Source organism: Loxodonta africana, chromosome 3, assembly GCF_030014295.1.
Source record: "Loxodonta africana isolate mLoxAfr1 chromosome 3, mLoxAfr1.hap2, whole genome shotgun sequence".
Classification (NCBI taxonomy): domain Eukaryota; kingdom Metazoa; phylum Chordata; class Mammalia; order Proboscidea; family Elephantidae; genus Loxodonta; species Loxodonta africana.
In genome coordinates this window covers 74,375,216-74,392,043 of record NC_087344.1, presented here as the reverse complement: position 1 = coordinate 74,392,043, position 16,828 = coordinate 74,375,216, and the positions used below count along the sequence as shown (strand labels likewise).

The following is a 16,828-nucleotide window of genomic DNA, read 5'->3' as shown; positions in this document are numbered from 1 at the left end:
GGACCACCCACTTTCTGTCCTCAGCGTATCGCGCGCCTGCCTTTCCGGAAATCCGTCCACAATCAAGACGGCTACTGAAGGCTTTTTCTGGGAAGTGTAGTTTCCTAGGTCTAGTTTCCTGACTAGAGTTCTTACTCGCCAGAGCTTGTCCACGTGTACGGAGATCTAGGCTTCGCGCTCGGCTCCGCGTTGGCACCTGGGAACACGTGGCTGGCACTGCCAGCTGGCGGAGCTGAGCTTGGCGTGTGCGCATGAGCAGTCACCTACTCGTCAGCTCCGGTTGCCGTGTTTACTTGGTACACTTAAAGCCAGGAACGATGTAATTTTTTTTTTTTTTTCTTCCCTTCAGTGTGCTAAAAAGCGCGCTCTATAGACAGGAAACCCTGATGGCATAGTGGTTAAGTGCTGAGGCTGCTAACCAAAAGGTCGGCAGTTCAAATCCACCAGGTGCTCGTTGGAAATTCTATGGGGCAGTTCTAACCTGTCCTATAGGGTCGCTATGAGTCGGAATCGACTGGACAGCAACGGGTTTATAGAGGGACAAAGGACCTTAAAAACCATAGCTGACTCTGCCCCGACAGGCTGTGTGACTCTTAACAGGTGGCTTGACTTTAATGAGCATCATTTTTCTCATCTATAAAACGAGGATAAGGATAATAATAGCATGCACTGCCTGCCTCACTGGGTTGTCAAGTGGCTCACAATCTGAGTCGTCGTATCTGTAAACAACGTAGAAGAGAATCACCTAATGGCAGTGGTTATAAAGTTCTTAGTCCCCCTCACCACTAACGGAAAGGCTTGCAGCCCAAACGACGGTTTGAGACAGTACATGTAATGATTAGGACCATGAACTAAGGAGGTGTATTCTGAATCAGGGCTTCAAACTGGTCCATTCCGGTTGAACCCCTCCTGAGAATTTGCATTTCCACCCCCCAGATATACTGAATCAGAATCTACGTTTCAACAAAATCTCCAGTGATACATACAATAAATTTTGAGAACCACTGCCCTACTAGTAGAGGCCCTGGTGGGGCAGTGGGTTAAGCACTTGGCTGCTAACTGAAAGGCTGCTAGTTCAAATCCATCAGCTACTCCACAGTAGAAGGATGTGGCAATCTGCTTCTGTAAAGATTTCAGCCTTGGAAACTCTATGAGACAGTTCTTCCGTGTCCTACAGGGTCACTATAAGTCAGAGTCGGCTTGACGGCAGTGGGTTTGGTTTTTTATTGGCTCTACTAGTGGTTTTCAGAATTGGTCCCTAACCAGCAGCGTTAGCATCACCCGGAAACTTGTTAGAACTGCAAATTCTCAGCAGGGGTTCAAACTAGAAGGAACCAGTTCAAAGCCCTGGTTCCAACCCTAACTCAGCTACCAGCCAAGGCAAGGTTAGCTTCTCTGAGCCTCAGTCTGTTATTGTTGTTGTGTGCCCTCGACTGACAGAGGAGAACTGCCCCATAGAGTTTCCTAGGCTGTAAATCTTTGCCAGAGCAGATGGCCAGGTCTTTTCTCCCACAGAGCGGCTGATAGGTTTGAACCACTGACCTTTTGGCAGCTGAGCGCTTAACCATTGCACCACCAGGGCTCCTTCAGCCTCAGTCTACCCATCTGTAAAATGGAGGTAATAATACTATACCCACAGGATTGTTGTGAGGATTAAATGAAATATTGTGTGTAAACACACACAAAAAAAAACAAATCCATTGCAGTTGATTCTGACTCACAGTCAACCCTATAGGACAGAGTAGAACTGCCCACAGTTTCCAGGGAGCACCTGGTGGATTTGAACTGCTGACCTCTTGGTTAGCAGCCATAGCACTTAAACACTACGCCCCCAGGGTTCCCATTGTAAAGTGCATACTAAAGACACCCTGGTGGCACAATGGTTAAGCGCTGGGCACTAACTGAAAGATTGGCAGTTAGAACCCACCAGCTGCTTCTTGGGAGAAATGACCTGTCGATCTGCTCTAGTAAAGATTACAGCCTAGGAAACCCTATAGGGCAGTTCTACTGTGTCACATGGGCCCACTATGAGTCAGAATCAACTTGAAGGCACCTAACAACCACAAAGTGCTTACTGCAGTGTTCAGCTCTTAGCAAGTTCACAATAAACTGGAACTACAGTAAAACATGCGGAAGCTGGAAAGCTGTGTAAGGCAGAAACCTGTCAGAGAAGGAAAACTCAAATATTTTCACTAAATAGAGAGCGACAGAATATCGGTGACTGCACCCTGTCAAAGGCGTAAAACTTTTGAGACCTGGGAAAACAAGGCAGTCCCATCAACTTTAGCTCTTACAGGTTTCACTGTATTATTTTTATCATCATTAAACCTGCCTCTAAGGCTAGGAAGAGTCTTGGAGACAGCAGAACATTCCAAAGCCCTTTGGTTTCTTTTCTACCACGTGAAACTGACCTTCAGCAGGTTCTGTAATTTTGCCCATTACTCATGACAGGGGTCACCCCTCCAGCTGATATCATCTGGGGATATCATCTCTTCAGTCCCCAGAGGTGCTAGTCCAGTAGACCAAAGGTCATGAAAAGTAGCTGAGATCTACTGTGTGAAAAGTCCTTTCCTGCCTCTGGACCTGAGCCTTGACCAACTCTGGTCACATGCATTAACAAAACTCCATCTCATTTGTCATTTGCCATTAGAAGACAAGGCCCTTCACGGTCTGGCCAGGACCTACCTTCCCAGCCTCATTTCACTCCTTTTCCCTCGGCCATAATGACCTTCTTGCTGCCCCTAAGCAAACAAGCTCGTTCTTACCTCAAGCCCTCTGCAACTGTTTTTCCCTCTGCCTGGAACTCCCTACCCTGATGCTCACTTGACTGGCTCTTCCTTGCCCCTCAGATCTCAGCTCAAATATCCTCTCCAAGGGGAGTTTTCCTATCACTGCATTTGCTATAGCAGCCCCCATCCCCAGCCTATCACATCACTCTATTTTATTTTCTTCAAAACACAGTCTGATATTTTTGCTTGTTTTCTTATTTATTTCTGCTTCACCCCCCAACCTCCAGTTCCACACATGTCCATGAATGTATGTAATCTCCATGAGATCAAGAATCATGTCTTATTTGCTGCTTGTATCCCCAGTGTCTAGAGCAAGTGCCTGGCACAGAGTAGGCACTACATTAATATTTGTAAATTAATAAATTGCCACCACCACCATCTCTGCCGCCACCCTGCAATCAACTCTGTGAGGGGATGTTTATACCATGAAACCTGTGAGGGCCAGAACTTGACGGGACTGCCTTGTTTTCCCAAGTCTCAAAAGTTTTCTGCCTTTCATATCCTGTGCAGAGGGGAGATGAGAGGGCAGAGGCGGTCAGAAGCTGGCTGAAAGGACAGAAAAGAGAGAGTGGAAGGAAGGAGTGTGCTGTCTCATGAGGGGGACAGCAATTAGGAGTATATAGCAAGGTGTATATAAATTTTTGTATGAGAGACTGACTTGGTTTGTAAAATTTCACTTAAAACATGATAAAAATTAAAAAAAAAGAAATGATCCTCAAAACTTTGAAAAAAAAATGTTTTCTGCCTTGTAACAGGTGCAGTCACCACTTTTCTATTGCACTCTATTTACTGAAAAATATTTGCATTTTCCTTCTCTAACAGGTTTCCTCCTTACACAAGTTCCAGCTTTTGCAGGCTTTACTGTGTTATTATCCCCATTTCCCAGGCAACACAGAGACCCAGATTGCGCCATCCAGTAGAGCTTTCTGCCAATGATGGAAATGTTCTATATCTGCACTTTCCAATATGGTAGCCAATAGGCATGTGTGGCTATTTAACACATGAAACATGGAATTGTGACTGAGGAGCTAATTTTTTTAATTTTAATTAAGTTTAATTTAAACAGCCACATGTGGTTAGTGGCTACTCCATTGGACAGCACAGTTTAGAAGGCTAGTCTAATGGAGAACACACGACTAGTTTGTGGAATAGCTAGAACTAGAACCATTGTGCCTCTGGTTCCCAGCATGGTGTCTAGTACATAATGGTGGTGGTGTTTGGTGCTGTAGAGTCAGCTCCAACTCATAGCAACCTTACATATAACAGAATGAAACGTTTCCTGGTCCTGTGCCATCCTCATGATAGTACGTATGTTTGAGCCCATTATTGCAGCCACTGTGTCAATCAATCTCGTTAAGGGTCTTCCTCTTTTTTGCTGACCCTCTACTTTACCAAGCAGGATGTCCTTCTCCAGGGATTGGTCCCTCCTGAAAACATGTCCAAAGCAAGAGAGATGAACTCTCGCCACACTTGCTTCTAAGGAACATTCTGGCTGTACTTCCTCCATCTCTTTTACAAAAAGCCAAGAGTCAATAATGAGCCAGATTAAGAAGCTCACACATCAGGCCGAGTGACCAGGTGGCAGCCCAGCCACTCCTGCACTTCCTCCAAAAAAGGCATGCCCAGAAGGCAGTTTTGTGCCCTAGGGGAACCCTGAGTCAGCCCTGGATTTGAACTGCACATCGACCACCTGTGGGCTTATGATTTGGGGCCACAGTCTCAAACTCTTCTGAGCCTCATTTCCTAATCTATGAAATGGTGGTAATAATAATAACACATCGTATGGTTTTTATAAGGATTAAAGGAGGTAACGATAGCACTTAGCACAAGGTAGGCATTTAACCACATTAGGGCTCCCTGTACCATACTTCTCCCTTACCCCCATGCTCAGTAGAAGTCACTCATTTCACCATCTCCACCCACAGACCCATCGTCAGGCTTGGGGTCACGAGGACAGTGTTTTCTGGGCAATTTGCAAAAGGGTGTCGGCTAAGCCATGAGGCCTGCAGGGGCTCTAGGCTGCCTAGTACATGTAAGAGTGAGCAATACACTCAGAGAAGGAAGGAAGTTTTCTCTCTGGGTGAAGGAGGACTTGTGGTTACAGGCATCAGAGAGTGATTCAGCACCCAGAGGAAACCATGAGAGGCCTGTCAGTCATCACCCAGGCCTCCTTTGAAAACCTTTCCAAGGTGGTAGAACAGCTGGGGACCCTGAGCAAGCCCCCTTCCACCATGAGACAAGGAAGGCTGTGTGGGACCTCCCAGATGTATAAAGGGACAACCAGATCTCACTCACCCCGAACCTGTCATGCAGCACTAGAAACTCTGCTTCCAGCCCTGGCTCAGACACACCTGTTCCCCAGAGAGTGGGGGAAGACAGATAGGGAACAGAGAGTCCATGTGGCTGATACCCAGGCCTTCATGCGGCACGTCCTCCTGGGCCAACCGAAATAGAGTGGGCAGGGAAATGTGAGCCCATCGGGGAGCTGGAAATGGAGAGGGAAAAAGACACAGTCCCCCTTCTCTAAGCCAGTCCCCCTCCCCCAGGAGATGTCCTAACCTTCTCTGGCCTCCAGGCTCCAAATCCAAGCAACAGAACCTTAACACTTGACCATGAAAGGGTATGTGGGTTTGAGGAGTGGGGGTAATTACCAAATATTGAAGACCTGCTGTGTGCTCTCATCCAATACTCACAACAACACTATGTGATAGGGAGTCAACTATTCAACAAATGAAGAGACCAAGGCTTAAATGACTATAGAGGCTGTAGCGCCTAATGGTTAAGCTTATTTTTGGCATAAGGGGCTTTGACATTTGATTGTCTGGATTTCAGTTTGAAGCTTTGCCATTATTAGTTGTGTCACTCTGCCTCCCTTTTCTCATCTTTAAAGTAAGGATAAAAATAATATTTCATCAATTTGTTGGATGATCAGGTGAGTTCCTACATGTCAAGTGCTTAGATAGGAACTGGTGCAAAGTAAGAATTCAGGAAACACTGGCTCGTATTATAATTAAGGCTATTAGGCAGAGATTCAAGCTATGAGAAAACAGCAGAGACCCAATACTCTGCCTTTAATCCAGAGCCTTCCTTACTTACTCATAACCACTTCATTTCTGCAAGCCTCTTACCTTCACCCTTCCCTCACCCCAGAGCAGACGTCCCTCTTGCCATCTACTCCAACTCAGTGACTCCCCAGGCTGGCAGTCCCCTGCACCTGTGAGACCAGTCCCTAGACTCTGCGGACCTCTATGCCAGTGAAAGGGCCCACCCATAGGCTAGCTGCTCACTTCCTGGGCTCCGGATAGCAGGTGCCTATGGTCCAAACTAGGGGGTTGGAGTCAGATTGAAGCAGTGTCTTCATTCATTCATTCATCAGATATTTATTATGTGCCAGACATTGGAATAAACACTGAGAATGCAGTAGTAAACAAGATAGACCCAGTTTCTGCCCTCATGGAACCTGCAGTTTAGGCAGCAACAACAACAGTAATAATAAACAAGCAATTATTTAATTAAGAAAGGAAACCTGGCCCGAAGGGCAATTTAGCAATTTAGGAGTGGGAATCCAGGCAGGTGATGCAGAGATGGGAGAGGAGGGTCCTCCGGAGCCCCAGCATGGGAGGGAGTGGGTCCCTGCCCTGAGAGCTTGGCAGGACTCAGCCTGGGGAGGGGGTGGGGGGCCTCTGTGGGTACCTCAATCTCTAGATGCCCGAGGTTATTTCCAGGGTTGGTTTGTTGTCTCTTGTTTTGCAAACAGTACAGCAGAGCCTCCTTCCTCCCTCCCCCTTCCCTCCAGAGGGAGGCTATTTATTCCTAGTGACAAGCCTGAAGATCCCAGGGGGGGTGGCCTCAAGAACCTGGAGAGGCACCATGTCCCTGGCAGGTGCCAGCTCTCCCTCCCAGGCACAGGGAGGAAGCCAGAGGCTCAGAAACTGCAGAAAACGGGGGAGGGTTCCCTCCCCTCCATTATTTCTGCCACTCACATCCTCACACCCCTCCTAGAAAAGCCCAAAGATCATGGGGCCAAGGATTAGGGTCTCCCCTGGGCATCAAAGGTCAAAACTATTTTTGGGCACTACGGAAATCAAGGCGGGATCTCACAGTGCCAGGTTTCAGCTGGGGTTGGGGAGGTAGTTACCTCTGTTTTTGCCGCTCAGGGTTGTGGAATAAGACTCTTCGAAGGTCAGGGCACTATAGGGAGGCCCTTTCTTCACCCCCTGTTTCCGGAGAACACCTGAGTTCCCACTGACCCAGCCGTGACAGCTGAATTGACTCCATCCCCTCCTCCAGGCTGGGTTAAGGCCTCCTACACACGCTCAAGCTGAGTGTGACCCCTGGGGAAAGCCGGTAGGGGGACACAAAGAGGGCATGAGGACTCTTTGGTCTCCTAGTAGACCCTGGTCTGCGGGGTCCAGTGCCTCTTGTCCGGGGTTGAATACGGCAATCCCCCGCTTGCAGCTGGGGGCACAGAAAGGGAGACAGAGAGGACAGCAAAGGCTGCAGGGAGGGGGCAGGGGTGGGGTCCCTCCCTCCGGGAAGGTTGGGAGGGCCAGGTTAGGCTGGCCCGGGGGAGGGGGGTTGGGGCTGGCTCCAGTCTGAAAGGGAGGTGGGGGCGGGGCCTGGCCCCCAGCGGCCCGCTTGGGGGACCGGGGGCGGGGTCCGCACCCTGAGGGCAGGGGGGCCCGGGGGCGGGGGCCGGGCGGGGCGGGCTCCCGCGCTCACTTCCTCGGGGAGGGGTTGGGGCCAAGCTCCCACTCGCCCACACAGTCCGTCTCCAGCCGGCAGCCTCGCCGGCAGCTCGCTCGGCCGCCGCTCGGCCGGGCCCGCAGGTAGGAGCCGCCGAGAGACGCGACCCCCGGTGCCTGTCCCCACCCTCACGGGCGCTGCGCCCCGCTGCTGCCGCCTGCTTCGAGGTGAGCTCCCCGCCGACCCGGCTCTGAATCCCAGAGCCGGGTCCCCTCCCTCGGGCCGGGGAGCGGAGACAGCCCGCACAGGGTTAAGGACAGCTGCGGCTCCCGCCCCCTGCCCAGGTCCGGCCGGGGACACCGGGCACGCTGGGAGCCGGAGGCGCTGAGCACCGGAGCGCCGGCTGTCCCGACTGGACCGCTCCCGGCCGCCTGGCGGGGCGGGGGCTGCCTCGAGAGTGGGGCGGGGGAGGGGACGAAGTTTGAAATAGAAAAGCCAGAGAGACAGACTTCGGCCTGCAGAGACCGGGAGGGTCCGAGAAACAGGCTGGCAGAAACCTCGGTGGAGCGAGACACCGGGACAGAGACAGGGACATGAGCGGTTGGCTTAGGCTCCGGGTCTGCGGAGACAGACGGGCTACAGACATAATGGAAACACGGACACAGACTTGGTGTACAGAGTCACCGAGAGACGGACCCGAGATATAGGGACAGATTAGGATTTTGTGGAGCATTTTAAGAAAAGACATTCATATGACCCCGTAAACACATTGCTAGGGCCTTTGAGGTGCCCTGAACTTTATGTTTCTTTAGCTTCCTGGTAAGCCCGCCTCTGGATTCACTGTCTAGCTCAGAGGGTAGAGGTGGAGACACTGAGGCTTTCTAAAGACAGACTGTGAGACCAAGATTTGAGTGTACAGAGGCAGAGATCCAGAGAGGTGGTGGCCACCACTGGGAGATAGCTAGTCAAAGACAGACACCCAAAAACGTAAGGAAAGCTGCTGAAGTGTGCTGAGACAGAAATTATGAGCAGAGCAGAGCCAGAACTCCAGAGACTGAGATTTAATGGGAGCAGAGAGACAGGCGAGCTGACAGCTTCCAAGATAGACCCAGAGACCCAGGCCAGGAAAGATGGGGAAGCCAGGATGTGGGGAAGCAGAAACTGAGCCAGCTGAGCCCCCCGAGGCCCAGGACCTGAGACAGTGAGATTGAGATGAAGAAGCAGCCCCACGAATACACACAGCCACCAAGGCAGCCCCAACTTATTTTTAAACTCAAGTCTTGGATGCATTGCTTCAGCCCTGGGGGACCTAGGGTGAATGAACTCTTCCTCCCCTGTCCCCAGAGCAGCTGCCAGATCCTGTGCCCCATCCCTCTTTGCCTAAGCTTCTCTGACTTCCAGGTCCCTTAGGGGAACTGAAGGGGGAAAGGAGTTTGGGATTGGTGCCTGGTAGTGGGGAGTAGGGGAGTTTGGTTTCACCCCTTAAGACTCCTGTCAACTCCTGGGAGCTGGGGGAGGTGTCTGTCCTGATCCTGACTCACAGCTGTGGGGCCCTCCTGGACAGTTGGGGGCTGGAGGGTTTGAGTGGTTGGCATGGGTAATTGGAAAGGCTTCTGGGTGTCTTCCAATCGCAGAGCTGGCAGCTGGGGGGTAAAAGGGGAGAAGAGCCAAGCTCCAGTCCTGGTGATATTACCCAGCATCTCCTGTTTCCCTGCCCTCAAATACTGACCAGCCCCTCCACCACCACCAAACCCCTTTCAAAGGATTTCCAGGGAGAGAAGCGGGAATGGGCTCCAGGCTGGGTGGCAGAGACCTGGGCTTTCTGACTACCTGAGTGATCTTGGGCATGGCCCTGCCCTGGCGTTCTTATGCTCAGCTGGAGAGTGAGGCCTGTCTTTTGAGGCCTGATGAGGTAGTGGGTGTGAATGCTCTTTGGGAGGGCAAAGCTGCATGCTGGTGCGCACACACCTGTGCCTCTGGGATAGGTTGCAGGCAGAGATAGGCTTGCTGGAGCAGGGTGGCTGGGCCAGAGCCACCACTAGCCCTCCTAGTCTCCTCAGCCAGCCCCATGGGCCTCAGGGCCTCTTCTATTCCCCAGCTACACTGAGAAAGTACAGTTCCCTTACCTACGTCTTAGTTATCTAGTGCCTCTATAACAGAAATATAACACAAATGGGTGGCTTTAACAAACGAATTTATTTTCTGGAAGTTTAGGAGGCTAGAAGTCCTAATTCAAGGCGCCAGCTCTAGTAGGAGACTTTCCGTTGGCTCTGGGGGAGGGTCCTAGTCTCTTCTGAGCTTGTGCTCCTGAGCAATCTTCACATGGCTTGGCACCTCTCTTCCCCCATCTCTGCTTCTAACTTATGTTTAATCTCTTTTATATCTCAAAAGAGATTGACTCAAGATACACCCTACACTAATCCCGCCTCATTAACATAAGACAACCCATTCCCCAATGGGATTATAACCATAGGCATAGAGGTTAGGATTTACAACATGTATTTTTGGGGGTCATAATTCAATCTATAACACCAGGCCTGGCTGAGAAACTGCCATCTGACCCCACTATGAAAAATGGACTAATAATAAAAAGACCAACAGCCAACATTTACTGAGTGTTTACTATCTGCCAGGAAACCCTGGTGGCATAGTGCTTAAGTGCTTTGGCTGCTAACCAAGAAGTCAGCAGTTCGAATCCACCAGGCGCCCCCTGGAAACCATGGGTCACTTCTACTCTGTCCTATAGGGTCACTATGAGTCAGAATCGACTCGATGGCAGCGGGTTTGGTTTTTTTTGTTTACTATCTACCAGGTACTTTACAAGTATCACCCCATTTAAACCTTACAACAACCCTAGGAGGTAGGGAGTTATAATTACCTCATTTTATTAGATGGGAAAATAGGCTCAGGGAGCTTAAGTGACTTGCCCAAGGTCACCCAGCTTAGTAAGTGAAGGGAGCCAGGATTCAAACCCAGATTTAAGATTTTGCTCCACACACCAAGTCTGTTATCCAGCCATTCTGAGCTCTAGGAGGTTTGCTAGGAAGTGCCAGCTGTGTGTCTATATGTGTGGTGGGGGAGAGGGCAAGGGCTGAGAGCCATCTGGCAGACTGAGCAAGTCTCCCTCTGTGCCCCCCCCACCCCCGCAGCCAGGAAGGCCTGGCTGTCTTCAATACCCCCAAGCCCTGCCAGAGAAGGGGGGGGAAGGGGGATGGGCAGAGACAGGTGGGCCTTGATAGTGCCCTTCATTCTGTCCTCACCAGAGCCCAGCCTGACAGATTAGGGGATTCTGGGAAGGGAACAAGCCACGCCTATACCCTATTTGGGGTGTTTCTGTCTGAGAGTGACTACGTCTTCCCAGAGGGCGGGCGTGCCAGCCCGGGGCTAGCCTGGGCCTGGGAAGGCGGCTGTTGCTGCTGACCAAGCCATAGAGGAAGGAAAGGACCTGGTGCACTCTTGGACACAGGACCACACTCTCCACTTCCATGGCCCCCTGCTGTCCAGTGGCTGACAGCCCAGGCCAGCCTCAGATGTTGGGCCAGAGGAAACCTGGGCCTGGGAGGGGAGGGACAGTACTGAGTGCTAGGGGCACCCTGCTGCATAGTCCCACACCCCAGGAATCCTGCTCTGAAGACCACAGCTCCTGATGGCTTCGGGCCCTGGCCCAAAGTGTGCACTGAGTATTCTCCCATTGTACAGAAGGGAAGGTGAAAGCTCACAGGCCATCCCTTCAGAGAAGCCAGGCCCTCAGGGCCTGGGGTGTCTGCTGGCGCCTGGAGTCTGGACTCCAGGCCAGAGAGCAATGCTTGTTGGCAAGGATTTCCCACTTGTGGTGGCTGAGAAAAGGAGGGCTTTTCCTTCAGCTTGATCCAGGGCAGGCTCTGGGGACAGCCAGTCACTGGGGTCTAATGGGAGAGGGAGTGGATTGGAGGGGTTCTTTGTATGTCTCTTTGACTTCCCCCAGACTCATCTGCAGCTGGGAAATGGCCCAGCTCAGTGTTCCAGGGCCTTCCCATGGGTCCTGGTGGCTCCTGTCCACCCACCCTGGATCCCAGTCCTTAGAGAGTTGGCTTCATGGTAGAGGAGGCCAGGGCTGGGGAGCTCTGACTTTGGGGCTAGAGACTGCAATCAGAGGCAGCAGAAGGGACTGGGAACCCCACTTCCCTACCCCCCCATTCCCCATGCTCCTGTTCCAGAGGCAGCTGTGTGCATGACCTCATCCTGCAAACATGCTTTGTTCCTGAGAAAATGGAAAGTGTCTGAGGTTTGGTGGGGGGCTGGGTGTCTGCAGCAACAGCTTTCAGGGCTCCCCTTTGCCTCACTCCCCCACCCCTGGGGGGGCCCCTCCCAAACTGGGGAGAAAACATCTTCAGTGGCTCCCGCTCCCTCACCCTTTACTCCCAGTCCCAAACCCTTGGAAATCAGAAGAGCTAGGAAGAGACTGTCTCACCCAGAGGCTGTGCCAGATGCTGCCAGGGGTGATTCTGGGGGGTGGGTTGGAGCACACTTCTTTTTCCCTCTCCCTCATTCTGTCTCCATTTCCCCTCTTCCTCCCCTGCCATCTCATTTCCCTTTTTTCTCCCCTGTTGTTGGCAAAACTTGACATCTGGCCATCTGGGCTATCACAGCTGCTGCAGATGTTGCAGGCCAAGGCTGCCCAGCCCGGTGTGACCAGAGACACAGCAGGGGTGGAAGGGGATGAGGGCAGAGGGTCCAGCTGGGGAAGTCTGGCTGCGTCCAGCTTGCAGGATTTCCTTCCTGCTGAAACTTAGGCTGAGCCTCTGAAGTTCTTGTTGCCGGGCTGATTCTTTTCTGGGAGGGGAGGCCCAGCTTCTCACACAGGTCTCCTCCACCATTCATCTGTCCAGCAGCCATCTAGCATTCCACCGTTTCCTGGATCAGGAGGGGGTGGGAACAACCCATTCCCATCCCTAACCCCCCACTCCAGATATCTGATAGAGGTTCCTTTATTCACATCTTCCTGGGAGTCAGGAGAGGATGGGCATGCTAGTCAGATGGGGTAGAGTGGTGTGGCTTCTTGCCCCTGGTCCTGCCACCCTAGAGACAGTGTTTGCTAAACTCAGGCTGGGGCAGGAAATGAGTCACTGACCCAGGAAAAGCCCCCTCCCCCCTGATCTGCCAGAGCCTAGATAAGAAAGCAACTTTGCTTCCTGATTCTTTCCTGACCCCTTCACACCCCCACCTGTAAATACAGAAATAAATGTGCAGGACTCCTGGGTTCCCAGAAGCACCCCTTCTTCATCCCCACCTGCTCTGACCTGGCACTTCCTATGCCTGGTCCCTTTCTTGAATGCAAAGGGCTCTTGCAAGGGGCTAAGCCACAGCCCCCCTTGGTGACCCCTGCCCCATCTTGTGTTCCTAACAGGGCGCACCCACAGTGCCACCATGAGCGAGGCCTTTGACTGTGCAAAATGTGGTGAATCCCTGTATGGCCGCAAGTACATTCAGACAGACGGCGGACCCCACTGCGTGCCCTGCTATGACAACACCTTTGCCAACACCTGTGCTGAGTGCCAGCAGCTTATTGGGCATGACTCGAGGGTGAGGACCGGACCAGACAAAGCAGGGAGTGGGTGGGGCTGGTGGGAGGAGGCAAAAGGTAGATCTACCAGGCCTGGATGCCAGCACCCCCACTGTGCTCCCCGCAGGAGCTGTTCTATGAAGACCGCCACTTCCACGAGGGCTGCTTCCGCTGCTGCCGCTGCCAGCGCTCCCTGGCCGATGAGCCCTTCACCTGCCAGGACAGCGAGCTGCTCTGCAATGACTGCTACTGCAGTGCCTTCTCCTCACAGTGCTCTGCCTGTGGGGAGACCGTCATGCCTGGTACGTCCCCAGGGGCTTACCATATGCAGGGAGTGGCATGCCTGGCATCTACGTGGGAGCTTAGCATGTACAGAGATCAGGACACCTGGCATCTATGTAGGGTCTTTGCATGTGCAGGGGCCAGCATGCGTATCTAATTACACACCTAGAGGCTTGGATGTGTACAGGCCTACATACACAGTATGTTCTTGGAAATGTCATATTTGTATGCTCTTGGGACTTAGCACGCACAGGGACTGACAAGGCCAGGTATACACATGACAGCTTAGCATGTACAGGAACTGACGAGCTTGGTACATTCCTGAGGGCTTCATGTGTGCTAGACCAGCAGGTCTGGTAAACACCTGGAGGCTTAGCATGTACAGACAGACTACCACACTTGATACACACTTAAGGCCTTAGCATGTATAAAGACATACATGTTTGGTACTTGTAAGAGCTAAAGGCAGGCAGAGACTCTCATGCCTGGTGCATTGGGCTTAGTGTGTGCCCCAGAACCAAATCCACTGCTGTCAAGTTAATTCAGACTCATTGCGACCCTATAGGACAGAGTGGAACTGCCCCAAAGGGTTTCCAGGAAGCGGCTGGCGGATTTGAACTGCTGACTCTTTGGTTAACAGCCAAGTTCTTAACTACTGTACCACCAGGGCTCCTTAGTGTGTGCAGAGACACATAAACAGAGGGCATCTAGTAGATACGTGAGTGGAGAGTGGCGTGCCTGAGATATGCAAGGGCTTAGCACATACTGAATCTATCATGCCCCAGGCATTAGAACGTTGTGTGGATAGAGACTTGCTTGCCTGGTATATGTGGGGTCTTTGTGTGCCAGGTCCCTGGGTGGTGCAAACAGTTTGCAATAGACTAGTAACCAAGAAGTTGGTGGTTCAAACTGATCCAGTGATGCTACAGAAGAAAGGCCTGGCAATCTGCTTCCATAGAGATTACAGTCAAGAAAACCCTATGGAGCTTGGCTGTACTCTGTAACACATTGGGTTGCCATGAATCTGAATCAATCAAAAATGGCAATGAGTTTTGTTTCTTTGGGGGGTGTGTGTGCTAATACCATCATGTCTGGTGTATAGGGTCTCAGCCTGTACCGAGACTCATGCCTGTTATATCATATCTGGTACATATGGGCACTTAACATATGCCTAAACCCTCATGTCTAGGCTATGGGGGCTGAGCCGTCATGTGCAGTGTTTGGGTTTGAGGGAGGTTATCATACGGAGTATGTGGTGGGGGTCTTGCCGCATATACATGAACACTACTCTGCTCAGACTATGGGAACAGTGGGTACTGTTCTTGGGGGTAGCAAAGGATATCCCTCTGGAGCTTGGGACACAGCCTCTGAGTGGGACCCCTGTCCCCTACAGGGTCCCGGAAGCTGGAGTATGGAGGCCAGACGTGGCATGAGCACTGTTTCCTGTGCAGTGGCTGTGAGCAGCCGCTGGGCTCCCATTCTTTTGTGCCTGACAAGGGTGGTCACTACTGTGTACCCTGCTACGAGAACAAGTTTGCACCTCGCTGTGCCCGCTGCAGCAAGGTAAGGGCTGGGCCAGCGGGTAGGGTGCCAACTTCCACTGCACTAACAGGTGGGGTGAATAAGGCTCTGTTGTGGGGTGGGAATCCCCACTCCCCAGCTGACGGATGCTGCCCCCACAGACGCTGACACAGGGAGGCGTGACATACCGTGACCAGCCCTGGCATCGAGAATGCCTGCTCTGCACCGGGTGCCAGACACCCCTGGCAGGACAGCAGTTCACCTCCCGGGATGATGATCCCTACTGCGTGGACTGTTATGGGGAACTCTTTGCACCTAAGTGCAGCAGCTGCAAGCGCCCCATCACAGGTGGGACAAGGGTCAAAAAATAGGGTGGGTAGGGTACAGACAAGTGAATGGCATCTGGTATTGGGCGAGGTTGAGGGACAGGACTTAACCCTGGGATTTGCAGAGCTAACCTCCAGCCTCCCTCCAGGACTTGGTGGGGGCAAGTATGTGTCCTTTGAAGACCGTCACTGGCACCACAGCTGCTTCTCCTGCGCCCGCTGCTCCACCTCCCTGGTGGGCCAAGGCTTCGTGCCCGACGGAGACCAAGTGCTGTGCCAGGGCTGCAGCCAGGCAGGGCCCTGAGGCAGGGCTCCTGGGCCCAGGCCCTCCCAAACCAGGGCTCTAGGACTATGACTCCCTTTCCAAACCACCTCTCGGACCCCAGCCCCTCCCCAAAATGGAACTGCCCCTTGGCTCCAGGATTCAGCCTCCTTATCCCAACATCTCCAAACTGGTACTCCATGACCCAGGGTCCCCAGACCCAGCCTCTTATAGAGCCTCCAGGATTCAAGCTCCCACCCCAACTCCAGAACTCAGCCCTCTCCCCCATGGTCTCAGACAAAGGCCCCTTCACAAATCAGAGCTCTAGACCCCAGCCCTCCAAACATGGGCCCTGGAACCCAGATCCCCTTAAATCTAGACTTCTCTCCAAAGACGTTTGGTCTTCTGTGGGTGCCTGAGAAGTCCTAAAAAGTGGGCTATACTCAGGTCTGATTCCTCTTCTGGCCCCATTCCAATCCCATCACTAGGGCTGGGGCTGTCTAAGCAGCAGGGCAGGGGTTGCTGGTTGGGGGTGGGGGTCCTAGCGTGCAGGAGCTCTGTGTCCACCGAGTGTCTTCTCATTTCATTTCAGCTCCATTTTACCGAGAGATGGGCAGAGGGGTGGCCATGGGGCTCCCCCCTCCAGATTCTGTAATAAAGCAGTGTGAGAAAGCTCTGGCCTCATGTGTTTGTCTGGGGGAAGGGGAGGGAAAGAAGCTTCCTTTGCGGACCAGGAGATGCTGAAGCTCTTCCTAGACCTCTTCTGTGCGGGGCTGAGAGGGAGGTGGCCTGGACTCAGGGTGGGAAGTCCCTCCCGAAGAAGGAATCCCGAAAGAAGGGTTCCCAGCCACAGCTACCATCCCTCTCAAGCTTAGCGGGCCTCCCTCCTGCTGGCACAGGGCTTTCTCCTCCTTGTGGGGAAAGGAGGGTCAGGGTGGGGGGGGGCGGGAGTAGAAGTGGGGTTACCTCTGGTACAGATCGCCCCCACCCCTCACAGCCCTTCTCAAATCCTGCAGGGCACCTCGTCCGGATCCCCAGTCTGAGCCCAGACCCTCAGCCCGCTTTCCCCCTCTTCCCAGGGATTAGCGGGGGCGGCCCGGGATCCGCTCTCGCGGCCGCACGTTTTTTGCCAAAAAAGGCAAGGATGCAGCTGCACGCGCCGCGGGAACATCTGGATCCAATTCCCGGCATGAATGGGTCATGGCCCCGCCCCCTCCCCCGTGATTCACGGGCGGGGGCGTGAATGAGCGTGGAGGGCTAACCCCCGAAGTGGGGAGATGGGGCGGAGCGCTGCACCCCTCACCCAGCGTCCCACGCCGGGGCCCCCAGCCCCCTCGGCGGCCTGCGGTCTGGGCCGCCGCCATCTGACTGGTGGAGGCAGCTTTGCGCGCGCACGCGGCACGCGCGGGCTGATGCGCAC

General features: G+C 52.9%; 1 protein-coding gene across 2 annotated transcripts; it reads left to right on the top strand.

The window, feature by feature from the left end:
* Positions 1–7,539: 7,539 nt before the first annotated feature.
* Positions 7,540–16,080, top strand: FHL3 (four and a half LIM domains 3). 2 transcript variants are annotated; one of them, XM_064281760.1, is made up of 6 exons: positions 7,540–7,618; positions 12,862–13,037; positions 13,145–13,319; positions 14,693–14,862; positions 14,982–15,168; positions 15,296–16,080. In XM_064281760.1, the coding sequence occupies exons 2-6, from the start codon at positions 12,882–12,884 to the stop codon at positions 15,448–15,450; spliced, it is 843 nt and encodes a 280-aa protein (XP_064137830.1). In that variant the 5' UTR covers positions 7,540–7,618; positions 12,862–12,881; the 3' UTR covers positions 15,451–16,080. The 2 variants fall into 2 exon arrangements, with proteins under 2 accessions (XP_064137830.1, XP_064137829.1); XM_064281759.1 differs by having other exon boundaries at positions 7,603–7,702.
* The last annotated feature ends 748 nt before the right edge of the window (positions 16,081–16,828 follow it).